The sequence below is a fragment of the Pipistrellus kuhlii genome, unplaced genomic scaffold (assembly GCF_014108245.1).
Source record: "Pipistrellus kuhlii isolate mPipKuh1 unplaced genomic scaffold, mPipKuh1.p scaffold_m20_p_12, whole genome shotgun sequence".
In the NCBI taxonomy this organism is placed as follows: domain Eukaryota; kingdom Metazoa; phylum Chordata; class Mammalia; order Chiroptera; family Vespertilionidae; genus Pipistrellus; species Pipistrellus kuhlii.
In genome coordinates, this window is record NW_023425427.1 from 29089840 (window position 1) to 29111206 (window position 21367).

General features: G+C 40.5%; 1 protein-coding gene across 8 annotated transcripts in view; it reads left to right on the top strand.

Moving 5' to 3' along the window:
- CEMIP2 (cell migration inducing hyaluronidase 2) overlaps positions 1-21154 on the top strand; it is a 76450-nt gene extending 55296 nt beyond the window's left edge. For 5 of the 8 annotated variants that reach the window (XM_036433811.2, XM_036433809.2, XM_036433812.2 and 2 more), the window contains 7 exons: positions 2997-3205; positions 7493-7675; positions 9977-10196; positions 11935-12033; positions 15511-15665; positions 18645-18748; positions 19083-21154. In XM_036433811.2, coding sequence (XP_036289704.1) covers positions 2997-3205; positions 7493-7675; positions 9977-10196; positions 11935-12033; positions 15511-15665; positions 18645-18748; positions 19083-19279 — 1167 coding nt within the window. In that variant the 3' untranslated portion in view covers positions 19280-21154. Of the gene's footprint in view, positions 1-2996; positions 3206-7492; positions 7676-9976; positions 10197-11934; positions 12034-15510; positions 15666-18644; positions 18749-19082 lie in introns of those variants that run through there. The other 3 variants (XM_036433813.2, XR_004987171.2, XM_036433814.2) reach the window with 3 other exon arrangements.
- The last annotated feature ends 213 nt before the right edge of the window (positions 21155-21367 follow it).

Below are 21367 nucleotides of genomic sequence, written 5' to 3' on the forward strand. Positions count from 1 at the left end.
AATTATTTGAATAGTGACATTTGGATAAATAGAGAGGTTGCAGATGGGGGTACCAGTTGCCCAGAATTTTGAAGGAAGCTGTTTTATTTCCATATCTTATGTACCGTATTTTTCGGACCATAAGACGCTCCAGACCATAAGACGCACCAGTTTTTAGAGAAGGGAAATGAAGAAAAAAAGATTCTGAAACAAATAGTGTCCTAAAATATTTTATGTGCATTAAAACCCAACATCACAGTCATAAACACATGTAATCAACCCTGTAATGTAAACAGCAGCATTTAGAACCATTTTAGAGCCGGGCAAGCACACAGAGACCACACAGAGCCGGGCAAGTAAAAAAACTTTTTTTTTAAAGTATATGTGTAGGCTATATTTGGACCATAAGACGCAGGGACTTTTCCCCCCCACTTCTGGGGGGGGAAAAAAGTGCGTCTTATAGTCCGAAAAATACGGTAATTAAATGGCAAGATTTAACACTAGATAGTCGAGGGAGATAAAAGATAAGGGCAAAGGAGAATTAAGAGCATAGACAGGAGAATGAGGGAAGAGTGAGGGATCTTCCAGGGGGATTTGGGCTCTGCTAGTCCCACAGCAGGAAAGAAGCCCGCCTGTTGGTTTGCTGCTAAATGCTCTTATTTATAGGGAGGGTTCTTCTTGGGGAAGGACCGGCCTATGGTGAAGGCCCTTCCCGAGCTCTGGCTACTCTGCCTGTCCAGGGTGTGTTCACAGGGTCCTGCATGTCAACTTCTTGAGCTACTGTGGTTTCCACCACGAAAACCTGGAGTGGGAGCTCCTGGGAGCAGAATTCTTCATTGCTCTTCTGATTTTGAATCATGACTGCTAAAGAACGCTATGACTCTTAAGTTAAAACACACACACACACTTTACAAAGATTTTTATCGATAGGTAAGACACAAGGACTTAAGAAGGATAAAAGACCGGAGAGATTTTTCTGGTTTATTTTAATGTAATATTAGCTTCCTTGTTGTGGGCTTTCTTATTGCCATTCATTTTAGCCTTAATCATCCCCTAAAATGTAGTTGACTCATCAATACCCGGGATGCGATAGAAATTCTAGAATTAAAATAAAATTAAAACAAAAAGATTTTAGTGCTTTGGTAGCTGCATTTTTAAATTTCTTGCGAGCCATGTGTATGCAAGGCTGCCTTTGGGTATCTGTCTTAAAATGGGGTGTGCTCACTAATGAAAACTTTGTATTTTAAAATTATTATAAATGGGTCTATAAACTCTTTGGTTTATGATGTAGTTGGGACTTGAACCTGTTTCTTCTATCTTACAAACCAGGGTAGTAATTCTATTTTATTTGGAGATGAAGAAAGAGACAGGTCATCTAATACTTCCCAGGCAGCTCTGGGATGATAGAACTACAGGTTAGAAATTTTCTCCTGAGAATTTGGAATTTGACCTGGGAGCTCAGATCTGCAGCCATTTGTTGTAACTGAGCTGATGGATAATACTATGTCTTTATAGGCAAAAGATAGAAGCACGGACCTCAAGGCAAAACAAACATTATTTAGCTATTTGTAAATTGATGTTAAGTGAATATCTGCTCTTTGCTGACCCAAAGAGTAAAGGAGCTCAGGACGAAAGATGATAACATAAGGAGAATTGAGGTTACATGTGCTACCTCAAATCCTTGGAGGGAGGCAGGATATATATGTATTTATATAACCTAACATTTATATAACCTATTCTTTGTAAACTATATTTAGTTATATATAATATAAACATTTTAGTTATATATAACAAATTTATTTAAGTAAATAACATGTACAATATATTAAATATATTAAAGACATTAGTCTCAAAATATATATTTCCTATCTATTTATTCTAAACTTTTAAGTGGTATTAGTAGAGAAGAGGACAGTATTGAAGTAGCCAAACATAAATGAGAGTTCAGAAGATTTTCTGCTTCAAAAGATGTATAATTGAGGAATCAGTTGTGGACAAAACTGTAGAAATGACCAAAAGAGAAAAACAGAAGTATTGTGGATTAAATAAATATTCTGCAGATGTTTTAATACTTCTGGGGAAATCTGTTACAGGATACTAATTTTTTTTTTTAATTTTTTTGTTTTTTGTTTCTTTTTTTAAGAGAGAGAGTAAGGGAGAGAGAGAGAGGACAAAGAAGAGAGAGAGAGAGAAATAGAGAATGAATATCATTTGAAAGTGGAACATCTATCGGCTGCTTCCTGCACATCCCCTACTGGGAATCGAGACCAAAACCTAGACATGTGCCCTGCTCGAGGATCAAGCAGGCAACCTCTTGGTGCATAGGACAATTGCCCAATCAACTGAGCCACACTGGCCAGAGCAATACTCATTTGTTTCAGGAAATTGTTCTGAGGTTTGTTTTGAGGGAAGGCTTTGTTTTGGCACAGCAAGGAGCTCATGCCACTGGAACAAATTCAGGACTTTCAAATTTGTCTCGGTTTAATATGTTTTTCCAGTTTTTGCAGAGTGCTTTATAACCCTTTTTCCTTTGAAAAATGACTTATTGCGCTCATGTAGATCATGGAAAATTGCAAGCCCAAACTCTAAGGTATTTACATTTTCCCTCTCTTGCGTTCGAGGAAAGTCTCTCAGATTTGAGTTAGAGGGTATCCATTTTCACATTAATTTACTAATTTCTTATATGTGCATTCTTCAGATTGAGGGATTTTTTTTGGACAGGCTGCATAAGCCACAAAGGTTTTATATTCTGATGAATAAGCTGGCCCGTTGTGGTGGAAGAGATGATGACGGTCTTGGCTAGCAGAACGCATGGTCTGTTTTTACCATTCCAGTTTAAGCAAGCTTCATTGTATGTGTGGCTTAGGATGAAGTTGGCTACTCCTCATTTAGTCTGGCACAGATCACAGAATCTCTCTCTCTTTCTCAACAAGACACTTGGCTTTGAGCTAGAAATGCTTGTTTGGCTCTCTAAGTGTTCATGCTCTTCCCCATAATTCTTCATTTATTTTTTGAAGGTCTATGTGCAAACGTGGAGCACTCAGAATCTGACAATGACCATCACACGAGATGAGTACCCATCCTACCCGATGGTGCTTCGGGGCATTAACCAGAAGGCTGCCTTTCCCCAGTACCAGCCGGTGATCATGCTGGAGAAGGGCTATTCCATCCACTGGAACGGGCCAGTGCCGAAGACTGTATTTCTATACCTCATAAATTTCAACAAGTATGTTCCCAATACTGTTATTTCACATAGCTGAGCAAGTAGGAATCTAGTGGAGAAAAATAATAACGCACCACCTTTGTAGCAAGTAAGGATGCCAGTTTCTTGTACTACATTTCTCTTATGGGGAGGATATATATATATATATGTATATATTTAATATATTTTATTGATTATTACAGAGAGGAAGGGAGAGGGATAGAGAGCTTAGAAACATCAATGAGAGAGAAACATCCACCAGCTGCCTCCTGCACACCCCCTACTGGGGATGTGCCCGCAACCAAGGTACAGGCCCTTGACCAGAATCGAACCTGGGACCTTTCAGTCCGCAGGCTGATACTCTATCCACTGAGCCAGACTGGTCAGGACAGGCTGTCTTATTTTATGTGGATGGAATTAGAAGATTACACAAATTGACTCCTTTCCTTTTGAAAGCATTTCTGTTTCTCTGTGATCAGGGTATTGTGTACAGAAAGCCATTTAACAATAGGGTCTCATATTGTCTGTTGAATATTTTAATTCCCCTTAGTTGGGATGGAAGGAAGTTCTCTGTGTTGTTCCAACTGAGCACTGAGTTACCTAGGAAAGAAAAAGGCTTTTGAGGCCAACGTTAGATTTGACAGAAGAGAGAGGTGTGGCTGGTTAGTAACATCTGCTATGGGTAAGAGGTGGAAGAGTAGTGGCATGAATGCCAGGTATTGCCACTCCTGCCTGATTTCTATCTCTTCTTGATTTCCCAGTTGTCTGTCCTAACAATACTATTTACAGTTGAAGGCTCTGTTTGTATAGTAATTTATTCAAGCGTTTACTGGGTACCAGAAAATGATGAGAGAGAAAAGTACTTGCCCTCCAGGAGCTCACAATATACAGGTAGAAAAAAAACTCAAGAATCAATAGAGCACCTAATTCTAGCCTTGAGGAGTTGGGCCTGGCTGTGCTGAGAAAGTGATGCTAAATGATCTGTCTTGGTACAAAAGCAACAGAATTGGGGAAAGGCTAGTTCTGTTCGGGAACTGATGGATGCAGTGCCATGGGAGCATAGGGTGTGACAGGAGATGAAACCAGGAAGGAGTGATGGGCCTGGTAGGGCAGAGTTACATTAGTCTAGACATGTGTGGTGGTTAACCAGTGGGAATCCATGAAACTGTTCAGATATGTACCTGAAAAACTGAAATTGCTTATTCACCTGACTGGTCATAAAGTGCTGCCTTTTCTGAGCACTCTTAAAACACACAACTGAAAGGAAGAGGTGGACATAGGACATTCAGTGCTAAGTAGGTCACTTCCAAGGACTGGTGAGCCTTGGAAGTGACCCACTGAGCTGTGAGATTCTGGCACGAGCTCCACACGGAATCATTCCTGTTTTTCCTGTGACACTTGCTGCTTTTTGTGGGCATTTCTCTCTTTCCTGCATCCAGCACAGAAAAAGAGCGGGTCCGGTTCCTGAGTGGAGGCAGCTGGGGATTAAGAAATAAAAGAAAGAAAGAAACCAAGATGCAGAAATAGAAGCAAAGCTGGGAGCCGGGTGGGACACTGCCTCTCTGATGGAGGGACAGGGACCCAGAGCCAATGCAGATTGTTTGTTTATATCCCCAAATACCAGCGGGGTTTCACTAAAAGTTAAGATCAAAGGAGATTATTTGCATTCTTGAGTAGGCCTGAGCATTCCTGGTGCTTAACTGGATTTACATATCAAAGTCACAATCCCTGACACCTGGGCAAGGTTAAAAGTTAGTACTGATAATGTGTCCAGCCTTTTCTGGGGAAGCATGTTTCCAGGGCGTGGCTCTGCCTGTCACCCTGAGTTCAGCTGACAATAAATTAAAGAAATGCCCCAAGTGCCTTCCCAGGGGGTCCTCTACAGCTTCTCTGTATCCTTGCTGGAGAGTTGCACCTTTTCCTATGGAGCCAACCAAGCCAAAAGTCCCAGGATTCATCCTTCTCTCTTCCTTTTCCCTTATTTCTTCATCTTGTCAGTGACCAAATCCTGTCAGTTCTGTCTTTAATGCTGTTGATATCGCTCTACCGTTTTCTACCTCCACTGTTGGTGGTTGAGTTTAGGCCATTATCATCTCTAGCATGGGTCCTACTGGATCTCCCCGCCTCCAATCCACAGTCCACGTTGTGTCTAGGGTGAGGTTTCTGAAAGCCATTCTGCTATTATCATTCCCATCAGTGAGCTGCAGAGCAGTCAAAGAGACAAATGAGGTTGGAGAGGACTTATAAGAAATATAAAAACTTAAATCTGGCAGGTTATGAATTTTAGGCAAGATACTACAATCAAATGTTATGTAGGGTTCTGGTCAGTGTCATGTGTAACTTTTAAAAAAATACCAAATGAAAACATTGTAAAGTGCAAAAAAGGCCGAACCCAGAAGTTACAAAAATCCACATGGTCTTGGAGTTCAGTCAGACTTTCCTTGTTTAATTTGCTGAAAGTTTGCAAAAATTACATCATGGACAAGAGGAAGAAGTGGACCATCTTATTTTCCAAATTTAATATAATTATAAAGAGGTCATAGATTTTGTCACTTTAAAAATTATAAAAGCTAGACTTACTCATTAAACAAAATATGGAAAATACAGAAAAACATAAAGAAAATTGAAATAACCTATAATTTTCTTAAACAGGGTGAGGCATTATAACAATTATAGTGTTCTCTCTCTGCCCTCAACTATTTTCTGAGCATATAGAGATATCAAAATTTATTTAACTACTGCCTTTCCCCATAGATATTTAGGTTGTTTTTCTCCTGCCCACTCCCACTTTGTTATTATAAATATACCACAGAGAACATGTTTTAATGCATTTTGGTCTGCATTTCTAGTTACTCTTTAGTGGTTTTAGTGAGTTAAACCTTTGTAACAATTTTAAGGCCTGTTACTTACTGTTCAAAAATTCTTTTAAATGATTGAAAAGTTCTGGAAATGGGTAGTGGTGATGGTTGCACAACTTTTGAATATACTTAATGCCACTGAACTGTATGGTTAAAATAACTAAAATGGTAAATTTTATATGGTGCATATTTTACCACAATTAGAAAATCCCCACTCCCCCAAAAGCAAATAATAAAAAATATTAATTTTATGTCTAAGGATTTTTAGGTAAGAAAAAAACAACTTAGTGTCAATTTGGTCATATACATCAAAGGTTTAAAAATATACATACTTTTGCCCTGACTGATGTGGATCAGTTAGTTGGAACATTATCCTGTGAACCAAAGGGTTGTGGGTTCGATTTCCAGTCAGGGCACATGCCCAGGTTTGGGTTCAGTCCCTGGTTGAGATGCATGTGGGAAGCAGCTGATGGATGTTTCTCTCACTCCCTCTCTCTTTCTCTCTCTCTCAAGTAAATAAAAACATATCCTCAGGAGAGGATTAAAAAAAAAAAAGAAATACACATACTTTTATATCCAGAAATTTTATCACTAAGTACTTACCCTAATCCTATATAATATAAAGGCAATATGCAAATTGAGCATCACTCTAGCACACAAGATGGCCGTCCTTATGTGGTCAAAGATGGCCACCCCCATATGGACATAAGATGGCCATCACAAAATGGCCAGCAGGGGAGAGCAGTTGTAGCGATCAGACCAGCAGGGGAGGGCAGTTAGGGGTGATAAGGCCTGCAAGGGAGGACAGTTAGGGGCAATCAGGCTGGCAGGAGAACAATTATGCATCGATGAGGCTGGCAGTGGAGTGGTTAGAGTCAGGCAGGCAGGCAGGCGAATATTCGGTTGAGAACCCACAGTCCTGGATTGTGAGAGAGATGTCTGACTGCCCTTGAGGTGTCCCAGATTGGAGAAGGTGCAGGCTGGGCTGAGGGATACATCCCCCCACCCCCATGCACGAATTTTGTGCACTGGGCCTCTAGTGTAGTAATAAAAGACAAAAATGTATTTATGAACAAAAATTTTTTTGGAAAGATTTTACCAATATGTAATTCTACTGTCTTTCTAGTGATATTTCATCTAGCTTACTACATGTCCAACCATCTTAATTTTATTATCCACTCACAGTGTCAAAGTCCATCTTACCCAACTTTTGTTCATATTCCTATAAGTCCTGTCAAAACCAAGAAGTTTCAATAAGCCATATGATTGTTATTGATAAGAGAAATTGGGGAAACATTTAAAGGTCAGGGCTCAGGATTTCCATCGTTAGTGACTCAATGCACAGCAGACATTTAAGGAGGAGAAAACCATGGTTAGTGTTTACATATGCTATAATGCCCCAAATATATTGGCTCAAATGTGAATTCATGTTTTAATTTTCTTTTTTTGATAGGGATGACTGGATTCGAGTTGGCCTCTGCTATCCATCAAATGCAATTTTTCAGATTACTTTTGGCTTTTTACAGCGGCATAATGGCTCGTTATCCAAAATGGAAGATTATGAGCCTGTGAATTCACTGGAAGAATTGCAGAGGAAGCCGTATGAGAGGAAATTCTATTTTGACTCCGGCACGGGGTAATTCAGTGTGACCAGCAAATGAGAATTATTGCTGTTTTTCTTTAATGGAGAAATTACTGGTTCTTCAGCCTAACTAAGAATAGACTATGATGTGATGGCTCTCTAGACAAGCAGCTGATGTGGGTAATTCTCTCCTCATCGCTATTAGAGGCCTAGAGAACTAGAATGACTCATAATTATAGTTGGCAGTAGGAGCTGAGTGAAGATGTTTGCTGTATACCTATTAAGGCGATTTAGAAAGAGAAATTATCCTTGTCAATAAAGAACCAGTAGGCCCAATAGGAACTTAAACTAATTTCTTTCCTATAACAACTCTTGTAAGATGATTGTTTACATATGATATAGTTCATATTTCAGTGAAAGCTCATTTTTCTATTCCTTAAAGCTCTTTCTCTCTCAAGTTGACCTTGAGTTTTTAAAAATCACTGTATAACCGTGGCATATTTGCTTTCAACTCTCTCTAGGCTGCATCTTTCCACTTTTTAATTCTAATCCTGTTCTCCTGGGGTCCTGTTGGCTTTGTCTGCTCTTATCCAGTTACAGTCTCTCAGCCTTTGGGTGATGGTAGGCTCGATCTCCTGTACTCTTCCAGCAACTAGCATGCTCCTTAGTCCTTTCTTAAGCTGACATTCCTCCTACGCCATTGTCTAGGCACCTTAGTAAAGACACTAATGTAAATAAGATGCATTTCCTCTTCGAATGCATAGCCCACTGAAGGATGTGGGCATGTAAAGCAGGTGACTGGAGAGGGAAGAAATTAAGTGCTAAAAGCCCTATTGTGGGATGTTCAGTGTGCCTTTTGAGGTGACCCAGAAGTTCAGCCTAAGGTAACCAGTGACATCCCAAGAGCGTGGCACTGGGACAGACTCTTGAATGAGTAGGAGGAGACAAAAAAGAGATGGGTGAAGAGCAATGTGGACGGATGCATGGAGGCATGGGAGAACGTGGCATGGCATGTTTGGGGGAAGACAAAAGGTTCCAATTGGGGTGAGGGTGGCAAGTTTGATTTTGGAGGACAAGGTTGGGGGTTCAGCAAGTGCCTTGTTAGCCTTTGAATGAAATGCAACTTATTTGCCCTCCAGGGCACTTCCAGCAGTCAGTGTGGTCAGCTTAAAAAAAAAAAAAAAAAAAAATATATATATATATATATATATATATATATATATATATATTAATTATAGTTGTCTTTGATTTTCAATTTCTAATTATACTTTATCTGCTTGGGCTTTTATTCTGTACATGACAGAACTTCCGCATTCCCAGTTGACTTTTCACAAAAATAAACAGAACAACCAAATTTGTAAGGACATTTTGGTGATCACATATTAATGATTACATGTGTAAAAGGATGGGAAATGTGTCATCATCTGGGTATTTCTAAAACCCCTTGATCTTTGGGGTTTTAATTTTTTTTTAATTACATTTATTTTGATGATTTTAATTGCCAGAAGGTCTATGCTAACCAGGCTTGTAGCATTCCTTACAGATATAAGCGAAAATTACTGGATGCTGGGACAGTGGCTGATTTTTACCTCATAATTGCTACTTGACCTCATATTAAAATGTGAATTTTTGACTTCAATAATTGATTACATTTGATCAAGCCTTTAGAACATTGACTTCCTTTGCTCTAGAAGGACTAGGTTTGCTGACAGATGTTGGACTGCTGCCTAGAAGTTACTTTTCCATTCATCTTGGCAATAGGGGGATAATTCAGAGTCCTCGGACTACTCACTTCATTTGATTTTGGCCAAAGTACAGACAGAAGGACCTCAGGCCCATCTGCTCTTAGTCAACGTTGCAGGAATTGATTTGAAACCATTGCTTTTTTGAATTGACTTGAAGCCAAACGAAACACAGTTGCTGTTCTTATTCAAATTTTGTGCCATAAACCAAAATGATTTATAAACCAAAAAGAGAAAAGAAAAACATGCTGATTTACCAAATTCTAAACTCAATGCAAGTATAAAGTTTTCCGAGGAATTCTTGAGCCAAGCCAAATTCCATCCTCCCAAATCACCTGTTGAACTTAATTCAAACCAGAAATCAACTTTCATACCTTCTACAATGATTGAATCAGGCTACCAGAATATTTTCTGAAGGAGCATTGAGTTTGACATAGGAGCCTAGGAGGATAGAAAGGGAAGAGAAACAACTTTATTAGTTTTATAATGTAGTTTTCTTTGAGGGGGAGAACTTACCTTATTAGAGAAATATACCTTTTAGTGAGGAGTTAAGTTTTTGCAAGTTTTCTGGAGGTGGTCTAACACCCAGTGGGTCGCTTTCTGTGTTGCCCAGGTTGCTGTTTCTGTATCTGAAAGCCCAGGGCCAGAGGGATGGCCACAGTTACTGCTCATCTCAGGGATGCGAAAGAGTCAGGATCCAGGCGGCAACAGACTCAAAAGATACCAGTAACTGCATGGCGAAAGCGTATCCCAAGTATTACAGGAAGCCGTCCGCCCTCAAGCGGATGCCAGCCATGCTCACCAAACCCTGCCAAGGCTGCGGGACCCGCCAGGTAAACACGTGGGCTGTGGCCTGGAGAAAGGTCGGAAGGTTCTTTGCAGTAGGCGCGTTTTTTTGGGGAAACATCTGTCTGGCCAATTTTGAAATGTGGTAGGGTTTCTCCTGAACTTTGGCCCATGGTATTATAGAATGCGATGCTCATAAAAAGCAACCTTGTCCAAATTATAATAAAGATCCCGTCCTTCTCTGATACAACAGTTTGCCCTGCATGACTGGACTTATTTGCTGTCATCTTTTCTTTCTCAGATGTGATTCTGCTGCACTGTTGTTCCTGGATTTACATGTCAGGGATGTGGAAAATGTTTTGTTAACTTGGCAGTGTGATGTTTCTCTTTGGAAAATGCACCTGCTGAGATGGTTTTATTTTGTTAAGGTGGAGAGCCCCCACTTCATTTGGAAGCAAATGCTATTTGTTTACCTGTAATTAAAAGGACAAGCTAGCTCCAGTTAGTTAGAAGTGAAATACTCCTCCTGAAGTATTTTTAATTAGCTGTTCTTCTTTTGGATCTTGAAAAAAGAATTGCAATGAAAGGAAACCCAAAAATCAGGCACAGTGTTCCTTCTGAAGGAAGTCCGATCGATTCCAAGTACAAAAGAGGTGTAACTATTCACTAATAGTTAATCTTTATGTAAACAGATATGGGTTAAGGGGAATGGTTCTGAGTGTGGACCCCTAACCAGCAGCGCCAGAGGGCTTGTGAGAAATTGGAATTCCTGAGCCCAATTCCAATCCTGCCCAACCAGAAATTCCAGGGCTGGGACCAGCCAGTCTGGGTGTTAACAAGCCCAGCAGGGGATTCTGATACGTGTCCACATTTCATTGGGCTAAAGAATTTTTTAAAAAGCAAGAATTGCCACAGAAATATACATGCTGCATTTAGACCTGATAATGCACAAAGCTACTAAAGGTTTTCAAACTTCTCATCTATACTCTCTTGAGTCCCAGTTCAGAATACTGGTCTGAAAAGAATCTTCAAAAAGATTTGTGACTGTGTTTGCATAAAATATTTACAAAGATGTGCATATAAAACATTTTTATGTAGTCATTTGTAGAATTGACTTTATTAACAAGATCCCAACTAAATATTTGAAACTTGTTATTGTTCCAGAAAACGAGGAACAAAACCTTCTCTTAGAAATAGGTATAAAAGTTCAGGAAATAACTACCGTATTTTTTGGACCATAAGACGCACTTTTTTCCCCCCAGAAGTGGGGGGAAAAAGTCCCTGCATCTTATGGTCCAAATATAGCCTACACATATACTTTAAAAAAAAAGTTTTTTTACTTGCCCGGCTCTGTGTGGTCTCTGTGTGCTTGCCCGGCTCTAAAATGGTTCTAAATGCTGCTGTTTACTTACAGGGTTGATTACATGTGTTTATGACTGTGATGTTGGGTTTTAATGCACATAAAATATTTTAGGACACTATTTGTTTCAGAATCTTTTTTTCTTCATTTCCCTTCTCTAAAAACTGGTGCGTCTTATGGTCTGGAGCGTCTTATGGTCCGAAAAATATGGTGTAGTTTGTCCTGGCTGATGTGGCCTGTGCCCAGGTTGTGGGTTCAATTCCCGGGGTGTACAGGAAGCAGCTGATTGATACTGTCACATTGATTTCTCTCCTCCCTTTCTCTCTCAAAATCATTTAAAACAACTGATTTGTTATAATTGAGTTTCTTTTGAGGCATCCTTGTGGTGAATTTGACATAAATGTGACCCTTTTTTCTCTGTTTAGGTGGTGTTTACTAGTGATCCTCATAAAAGCTACCTCCCCGTGCAATTCCAGTCACCCAGTAAGGTGGAGACTCAGCGCGGAGACCCGTCTGTCATCTCTGTAAGTACCATCTGGCATGTCCACTGCTCCAGCTTCTCACTTTTATGTGTCACCCCGGTGACATCAGTTATTTTTGGCAACCGTCATTCATTTGTGATCACATTTTGGTTATGCGTGGCAAGCGATACAATAGAGATATAAATATCTCCTAAATATTTTTGTTTTTAGGTAAATACATTTTTAAAAATTTTTGTCTGTTTAGCGATACCTTTTAGGTAAATGTTAAACTGTTCACACTACTCTTCATGCATAATAGTGTTACAGACGACCCAGGTTTCATTTTTATAAGAGAATAGGCATCTTGGGTTAAAAAATAATTGCCACAGGCAATCAAAATGTAGAAAACTGTGTTCAACCTTGGTGTTTGAAACTTAAAAAGAACTTTCAAAGTTGTTTGTTTAACATGTGGGCAGTGAGTTTTAGAACTTTTCTTTGGCCTTTTCGTATGAGGTTCCCTGGCTCCCAGTTTTCTGATGAGGAAAGTGAAGATGCAAAGTGTTGGTTGTCTTTCCCAAGTGGGGTAAGAAGTGCAGGCCTGAGCCTCAGTGTCAGCATTAGAATGTGGGCAAAGAGCCAAGCCAGCCAGTGCTAACCAGCTCATGGCATGTGGCCTGTCTAAAATCCGGCTGACTTGAGTGCCGCCATATAAAGAGCTCCTTGGGGAGGAGATATCTAGCCATCCAGCTATTTCTAGCCAGGGCCTGGGCCTGGTCTCAAATCATCTTTTTAGGAGCTTAAAAAATATTTATTTATTTATTTATTTATTTTATTTATTTTTTATAGAGAGGAAGGGAAAGGGATAGAGAGCTAGAAACATCAATGAGAGAGAAACATCGATCAGCTGCCTCCTGCATATCTAGGGATGTGCTCACAAACCAATGTATTGAATCTGGGACCTGTCAGTCGGCAGTCTGACGCTCTATCCACTAAACCAAACTGGTTTCGGAGCTTTTTTTTTTTTTAAGTGGTAGGCAACACGTTCACAAATTCACATAAATGTGGAAAAATTTCAGTCTTACTCTCTATTTCGCTCTCAGTTTTTCATTGTGTTAAAATATACATAACATAAAATTCACCATCTTCATCTTTGTTAAGTGTGCAGTTCAGTAGTATGAAATATCATTACATTCATTTTGTGCAACCATCACTTTTCCATGCATCTCCAGAACATAAATTTGACTTTTTGACAACTCTGAGTTAAGAATATCCTCACCAAAGGGAAGGGTGAAATAGGGAGCATTTTTTAATCAACAAGCATAAAGTTTCAGTTGAGTAAGATGGGTAAGCTCTCCAGGTGCAGCTTGGTGTCTGGAGGGACTCAGTTGTATAAAGGAAGCAAGAGCTGGGTGCCCACTACAATACTAGATCACTAGATAAACATTTTTAAGTTACAGTAGTGTCATATAACATTGTTAGTTTCAGGTATACAACATAGTGATTTTACAATTATATATCTTAGTAGAGGTCCAGTGCACAAAATTCGTGCACAGGGTGGGGGGTCCCCTTAGCCCAGCCTGCACCCTCTCACAATCTGGGACTGCTGACTCCTAACTGTTCACCTGCCTGCCGGCCTAATCACCCCTAGCTGTCCCCACCTGCCAGTCTAGTTGCCCCCAACTTTCCCCTTGCTGACCTGGTCACCCCCAATACTCTTCTCCTCCCCCCACTGGCCTGGTCGCCCCCAACTGCCTCCCCCCACCCCCCGCCAGTCTAGTTGCCCCATGCAGCCTGCTGTTCAGTCATTTGGTTGTCCCTCACTAACCCCCCTGTCAGCCTGGTCACCCCATGCAGCCTGCATCCGGTTGTTTTGGTCATGATGGCCCCTGGCTTTTTATATATTAGGATGATGTGATTACTACGACATATCTAGTAATCATGTCACTGAACAATATATTATTGATTATATTTTCTGTGCTATACAGTCACTAGATAATTAAAGAATATATTGTTTTGCCCAGAAAACCTCCGACAGGCCATGCCGCACTGTTTTACTATTGCTATATACTTCAGGTGCCTAGGAATGTAGAAAAGACACAGGACATGTTTTTTGTCATATTTACCAGTAGTACTTTTCACATGCATTTCCTGAAAAGCCTTTGCTAGGACATGGCATTGCTTTATCTGTTTTATTTTTATTTTTTATTATTTTTTATTTTTTATGGAAAGTGTTTTATTTCCTTTAAGTTTTAGGTTTTGGGGTGGACAGTTTGAGTGTGTTGAAGATCATTTTATATTTCCCCCAAAATATATCTCAATTTTAAATATTCAAATTTTTATTTTTATTTTTTGAAATAAATAAGAAATGCGTCTTGTTGCATTTCTAAAAAATTAATTAAAAAATTTTCATCACCATTTATACTCTCAATGCTCCCTCCCATCCTCCCTCACACACACAATTACCAACCACACTGTTGTCCATATCAGATTTTTAGAAATAAGAGAATCACTTCCAGTTTTTCCAAATCTAAAATGGTACTTAGTTTACTTGAAGCATTTACAGAACCATCCTCTGGATTAGATACATTTAAACACAGCTAAAAGGCCATTTTGCTTTCTGGCAGATCAGATTAGAAATAGTGATTAGAAATGAAATTTAAATATAATTTCTCCCAGTGAGAATAAGGGATAGTGGTGACTGTATTTCTCCTTTATTAGCTTTTGGTATAGTTTATAATTTTAAACAGAAACAGTGCTTAATTCAGTATTGAAACATTTTTCAGTCTAATAAGTTCTTTTTATTCCTTTCTGGCTGAGAAATGAATGAATTTGGATGTGTTTAGAATTCATTTTTTTAAAGGTATCAAACTGTTCTTTTAAAGGGGATGACTGGAAGTTATACAGTATAATAATATACTCATGGCTTAAAAACTGGTAAAGTTACCATATTTTCACTTTGATTTCAAAGAAGATGAAAACAATGGAGATGAGGCAATCTAGCTCCGCTGATCTTCCAAACCTGAGCTCCATTGGGGGAGGAGGGGGGAGGGCAGATTTTTCTGAATCAGTGTGACAGTAAGTGAGCTGAGCTGCACTATAGAGGCTGCCACCTGATTGCTGAGTTAGAAAGCTGTGACCCCAATGAGAGAGTATGTGTGTAAGAATGAAGGTGTTGGCCCATGCCCGATCAGGGCACATGCCCAGGTTGCAGGCTTGATCCCCAGTAGGGGGTATGTAGAAGGCAGTTGATCAATGATTTCCCCTCATTGTTGATGTTTTTATCTCTCTCCCCCTCTCTCTTCCTCTCTTAAATCAAAATCAATAAGATGCTTAGAGCATTTTATCCAGTCTGTAAAGTCCAGGCAAGGCAGTCAATGAGCACACAGCACAGTTTCCGTTATCGGCAGAGAAAGAGTGAATGGAACATAGCATCTGGTGCACTGGATTTGTGGCTTTGGAAGACAGCGGGATGGGCTGGAGAGAGGGACCCTTCCAGAGATACTGAAATGGTGATGACAGCAGCTGTTTTTGTGTCCTCAGGTCAATGGCACCGACTTCCCCTTCCGAAGTGCAGGTGTCCTTCTCCTCATTGTGGATGCCTGCAGCGTTCCCTTCCGGGTGATGGAAAAGAAGTTTTTCCCTCTTGCTGATGTCAGCCTCGTGGGGGTGTATTTAAAAACAGGCATCCCTCCAAGGTAGGTGAGACTTGCTCCACAGAGGGACAGTCACATGATCGGGGTGATACCTGGTTCACCCTGAGCTTTGGTTTGTTGACCTGCCTTTATAACTGTGGGCATTTGGGACTCTTGAAAGGTTTTTATTCCTTTCTCATCTGTGTGGTCTGAGCTGTTTGTCATTGTAAACCTCAGCTTCTCAGTAGCGGGACTTAGCCCGCCTGGTGTGGCTCAGTGGTTAAGCATTGACCCAGGAGGTCATGGTTCGATTCCTGGTCAGGGCACATGCCTGGGTTGCAGGTTCGATCTCCAGTGTGAGGCTCTCTCGTCATTGATGTTTCTCTCTCTCCTTCTTCCTTCTTCTATGAAATAAAAAGCAAAAATAATGGGAGCTTGGATGTTAGAAGAGTTTTCAGATGGTGGGAAGGTTTGTACAAGGAGAAAAGCTCAATATTCAGACTATTACTCTCTATGTTTTAGTAACATTTAGTAACATTTATCTACATTGCATCCGACTCACTCATAAAGCTCATAATCATTTTAAAACATTAAAAAAAAAAATCCTCACCCGGGAATACTTTTTCTATTGCTTTTTTTTTAGGCAGGGTGGAAAGGAGGGATGAAGCAGAGAGAGAGAAAAGGAGAGAGGCATTGATATAAGAAAAATGAGAAAAACACATTGATTGGTTGCCTCCCCCCCCCACCCCCAACAACTGGGGCCAGGGATCGAGCCTGCAACCAAGGTAGGTGCCCTTGACCAGGAATTGAACCCTCAACCCTTGTGTCTAAAGGCCGGTGCTCTAAACACTGAGCTACTGGCCGGGGCTTAAAACAATTTTTTAGACAGTTTTACCTTAGCAGCCCTCTGTGCCTCTGATGGAACCTCAGACGGCAACATGCAGTGACTTGGCAGATGAACTCATCTCTTGGAAGTGACTAGCAAAGGGTACTTTGATTTTTTTGGTAGGTGAGTATGTGGTCTCCCTTTTCAGAGCCCTAGTCTAATTAGTTCCTCTTCGTTTAATTTCTAAAGAAAGGTGTGCGGGAGAGAAATCTTTCCTTTTCTGGTTGGTCAGACGCTGCCTGGAGGCGAGAGAGTAATTCAGGCTCCTCCCTGCCCCCTGGGCTTCACTGCAGACATGGATTTATCACCAGCCTTCATTTAGGGAAGCACATTCGCTTCCTGGGGACTAAAGGCCCATCCAACGTTAGGCTCCTCCTCCGTTGGTCTCATTATATGTGCTCTTCACACATCACAGAACTGGAGCTCAGTAAGTCCCATAAATCACTGGGTTATTTGAGTGTCGTTTCCAATGTGTCCATATAGCTCTATCTAGCTTAAGACACTTGTAGGGAATTCCTTTCCTAGGCCTCAGTTTCCTTTAAGGATTTAAAGATTTTTCCTAATGATGAAAAGACACACACTTATTCCACCTAAAACAATTTATCGTAAATCTCACCAGAGATATGTAGGACAACATAATAGGTCCTGTAAGTCACCCTACAGATTTACGAGTTACAGCCAACTCATTAAATGTCACTAGGTTGTTATTAGGAAGGCTTCTGAGCTACTTGTAGTGCTGTTTCTTGATCTGCTGGCTACACGAGTATGTTTGGTTTGCAAAAGTTGAATGTGCTGCACCCTTAGGAATACTCTTCTGTGGGTACGTTGACTCTTAACAAAGTGTTAGCGAGTTATGGTGCAACTGGCAGTGACTTCTCGGGACACTGGGTGGGTGAGGGGACCTGCAGGTGATAGCATGGAAGCAGCCTGAGTCACTGTGACCATTGAAGAAGGTCAGGCCGCAGGGTTGCTATGGTCAGACCTTTGGTCTGATTCTGGGCTTAGTCACTACTGCTGTTAGAACAGCTTTAACAAAACCCCATACCAATGTGAAACTTAGGAATCTTACTAAGAAATGTCAAGACCCATATTAAGAAAATAAATGCTTTACTATAGGATATGGAAGAGATGACTAGAAGGAGAAACATTCCCCTTTTCTGGATGGAAAGTTAATAGTGTGTGGATTCATTCTAACTAAATTAGAGATTTAATGCATTTCCATTAGTCTCAGTTGGTCACTTTTCCATTGTATTTCACATATGACAGTGCGGTTCATCTGGGAGAATCAGTGTGGGAGAGCAATAAAATACAAATTATGTTAATACAAGGGGCTTATTGTATATTAAAATAAACCATGAAGTCATAGTGATTAAGCTAGTGTGGTATTGGCAGAGGAGAGATCAAGAGAAGAGGGGATCCACAAACACATTTGAATATTTGTGTTGATATACTGCATAATAAAGACAAAAATTTAAACCAAACTATGGGGAACAGATTTTATTTTGTTTTTTTAATTTGTGTTCATTTATTTACTTAATAAATAGATAAAAAGAGCATCTGAAACAAACAAAACTAATTTCCCCTGTAACAATGGTTTTTTCCATAAAAGGTCTCTGTCCCAAGCATCCACTAGGTCGGCTGACCTAAAATAACTTGTTTTCCCTACAATTAGAGACCTCTTGTAATAGTAACATAGGTCGTAGGTGGGGCAGGGAACTTGTAATAGCAGGAATGAAAAAACATCTGGGTTCTTTCTGTTTCATTTTGAGTTCTGCTTTTATCTAGTATTTTTATTCTCTGCTGCACCCAATTTTCAACTGGTGTGCCACAAGAATTTTTAAAGTGTGCTTTATTAATTATTGAGTTAGAGACACAACCTCTTTTCCCTTTGATTGTCAAATGCAAAAATGACAACAGCCAAGAGAACAATAGCCATCCTGTGTGAATAATCAAATTTAATAATTTTTTTTTTTTGCCACAACAGCAACAGATATATTTTTTTGGTGTTTCACAGAATTTTAGTCATTAGTTTTTGTATGCCATGAAGTGAAAAGGTTGGGAATCACTACTCTACTGTATATACCTCATAACGGAACCCAGCAAATACATGTGGAATTATTGAAATTTGCTCTGACTTTCCTAACCTTTACATACAGGTCCATTGTTCTATTGAGCACAAGAGGAGAAATAAAGCAGTTGAATATTTCAGATTCATTAATACCTCTGGGATTAGCCAAACCAGCTCATCTTTCCAACAAAGGTTTGTGTTTGTATTCTTCTACAAAGTGCCTAGGAGGCCAGCAACTGTCACGTTTTTATGGTGAAATGCAGCTACCGGGCTGTTTTCATGAGCTTATTTTGCTCATGTATCATGAAGGTGCTTCTAAATAAGGAGATTGCATTAGAGGAAGTGTGTTGGGATGTGGTTTGTTATTCGGGACACGCGGTGGGTGGTAAGAGTTCATTTGCTGAGTAAGGAGGTGTAGTTTTGCTTTTTTTTTATTTTTTATAGCCGTCTTTGTTTTGCTCACCTCCAACATTATCTTGCCCAGAACAAGGAGTTGTACAAATTGAACTTTTCTGTGTTTTTTTAGGGAGCACCATATTTTTGGGATTCAGTGGAAACTCTAAACCATCATGGACTAAGCTATTTACCAGTCCTGCCGGCCAGGGCCTTGGGCTGCTGGAACAGTTCGTCCCTTTGCAGCTGGAGGAATATGGCTGTCCCAGGATCGGCGCTGTCCGCAGGAGAGACCTGGAGCTGTTAAAGCAAACTTCAAAAGCACATTAGGGATTAACTGTAACTTAAGTGCTGGGGGAGAAAAATGTGAACTAACTTATTTAATTTATGGCATTTTAAAATGACACTGTTAACCCAACGGAACCATTTTCCTGTTTGATACAGAGAGGGGAGAAAAGAAAAGAGTTTAACGTGATTGCTTGAATACCAGCTCATGCACCTTGTAGTTGTACAGAATGTTAAGAATTTATTTGTATTTGTTAGGCTGGTATACGTAGAGAGCAGTTCTCTTACTCCTCACCTTCCACCCCTGTGTTTTGTAGTGACCGTAGGCAGTGCTTCCTTTACCTGTCACATGATGGGATGTCATAGGGGCAGGGTGGGGTCGGGTGCGGTGAGGGCTTCTGAGAATCAGCCCGAGTCCCCGAGAGGACTGGCTCTTGTAGCACCTTGGATACTTGAAGTCTAATGCTGAGTTGTGTCATTGACTTTGGGTCAGCAGCTGACATGTGTGGCTGGCATGTTCAGTGATGCCTTGGGCCCTGGTTCTGGGCAGCCTTTGAGGATTTTCTATGATACTGAATGATAGAACTTTCAGTGGCAACTCAGGCCCAGCTCATGCCCATTTTTTTGCCTGGACATGTGCTATTTTTACTCAGTTGTGTCTCAATTCTTTCTAAGGGTTCAACTTCCCGACAGGAAGTAGTACATTGGGACAGTAGTAGTACAGTAGTACAAAGGGCTTTTAGGGACTAGACATCCCTTTAATCTGTGACCATTGGGCAAAAATCTGACCTACACCGAGGTCTGTTGGGACCATTTTTTGCAGCTTTAATCCTTTAACCGTTTGGACTGTATATTTGTGTTTAAAATGCAGACCTGAGCTGAATATTTACTTATTTTTTTTTTTTTTTTTTTTTTTTTAAAGAAGAAGCAGGCTGTTTTCCTGAACTGTAAACTCAAGTCATTTCAACTTGCACAAAGGAAGTCTGTTCGTAGAGTTGCTCCTGCACCCAGGTTTTTTGCTGTTTTTGTAGATTTTTTTTAAAAGCTTTTCTGCTCACCATCCTGCCAAGAAAACGGCAGAAAGCGTAATGATGCCCCAAAATATTGTACTCAGGGGGGAGGGAAAGGGGAGCGCAGGATCAGATCGTAGAGGGGACATGCAGAAACAAATGCCTTCATGGTCAGTCATCTTTATTAAATGGTTAGAGCCGGTTTTAAAAAGGTGCCAAGGGGCCCTCTTGGCCTTCCGCTGGCTGCATGCATCTCCTGCCTACGAGGATTGCCTGAGGCAAAAGGACATGCGCTCCTGGCCCGGGACACCACCACCAGAGAGTAAAGAAGCACCAGAATGCCTTTACCTCCTCCTAAACCCACAATGCATGCAGCGAAGTGGAGGAATGGCCACAGCGAGATCGTAGGGAGTGTGTTCAGGCTGACGCTGGCCCTGAGTGCAGACAAATTCCCGCTCCTCTTCCAGGAGCCTCAGCATTTGGCCATCTCTTGTGTCCAGGAGAGACTGCAGAGCAGCTCTGAGACTTCTGTTACTTTATGACACATGCTACCTCAAAGCGCTACCGAGAAACCTTTCTAACTGTAAGTGCTCTTCCCGAGGGCACACGTCTTAATCAATGTGTAGGGGGGTTTTGTGTGTCTGTCTGTTTTGTACATTGATGAGTGAGGTCTTAACTATTAAATATGTTATTGGATCATGGTTCCTGATGGGGATTAGCTTGAGTGTGTGTGTGTGTGTGTGTGTCTGTGTGTTTTATGACTTAAATATTTGTGTGTGTGTCTTTTAGAGTTTGGCTCTTTAAAGATTTGGAGAGAATATGTAATATAGTTCTAAGGCACTCGGTTTTTCTGATGTATATGCTAATTATCGGGCCCTAAGTTAAATAAATAAAAATATGTGTGCATGTATTTTTTTCCCCCCAAGTGTGTGTGGCTATGTATCTAGCAACCAGTCAACCAATCTGTCATTCTTTAAATGCCATAGTTCAGCTGTAAAGAAGTTAACTGGCAGAAACGAGAAAGAGAAAACTGTCCACTAAGTAGGTATTGCCAAGCTGAGCTTCAGAAGGGTGGGGATTATTCTCCAAGGCAGAGGCCCTCAGCCTTGGCTGCACCTTGGAA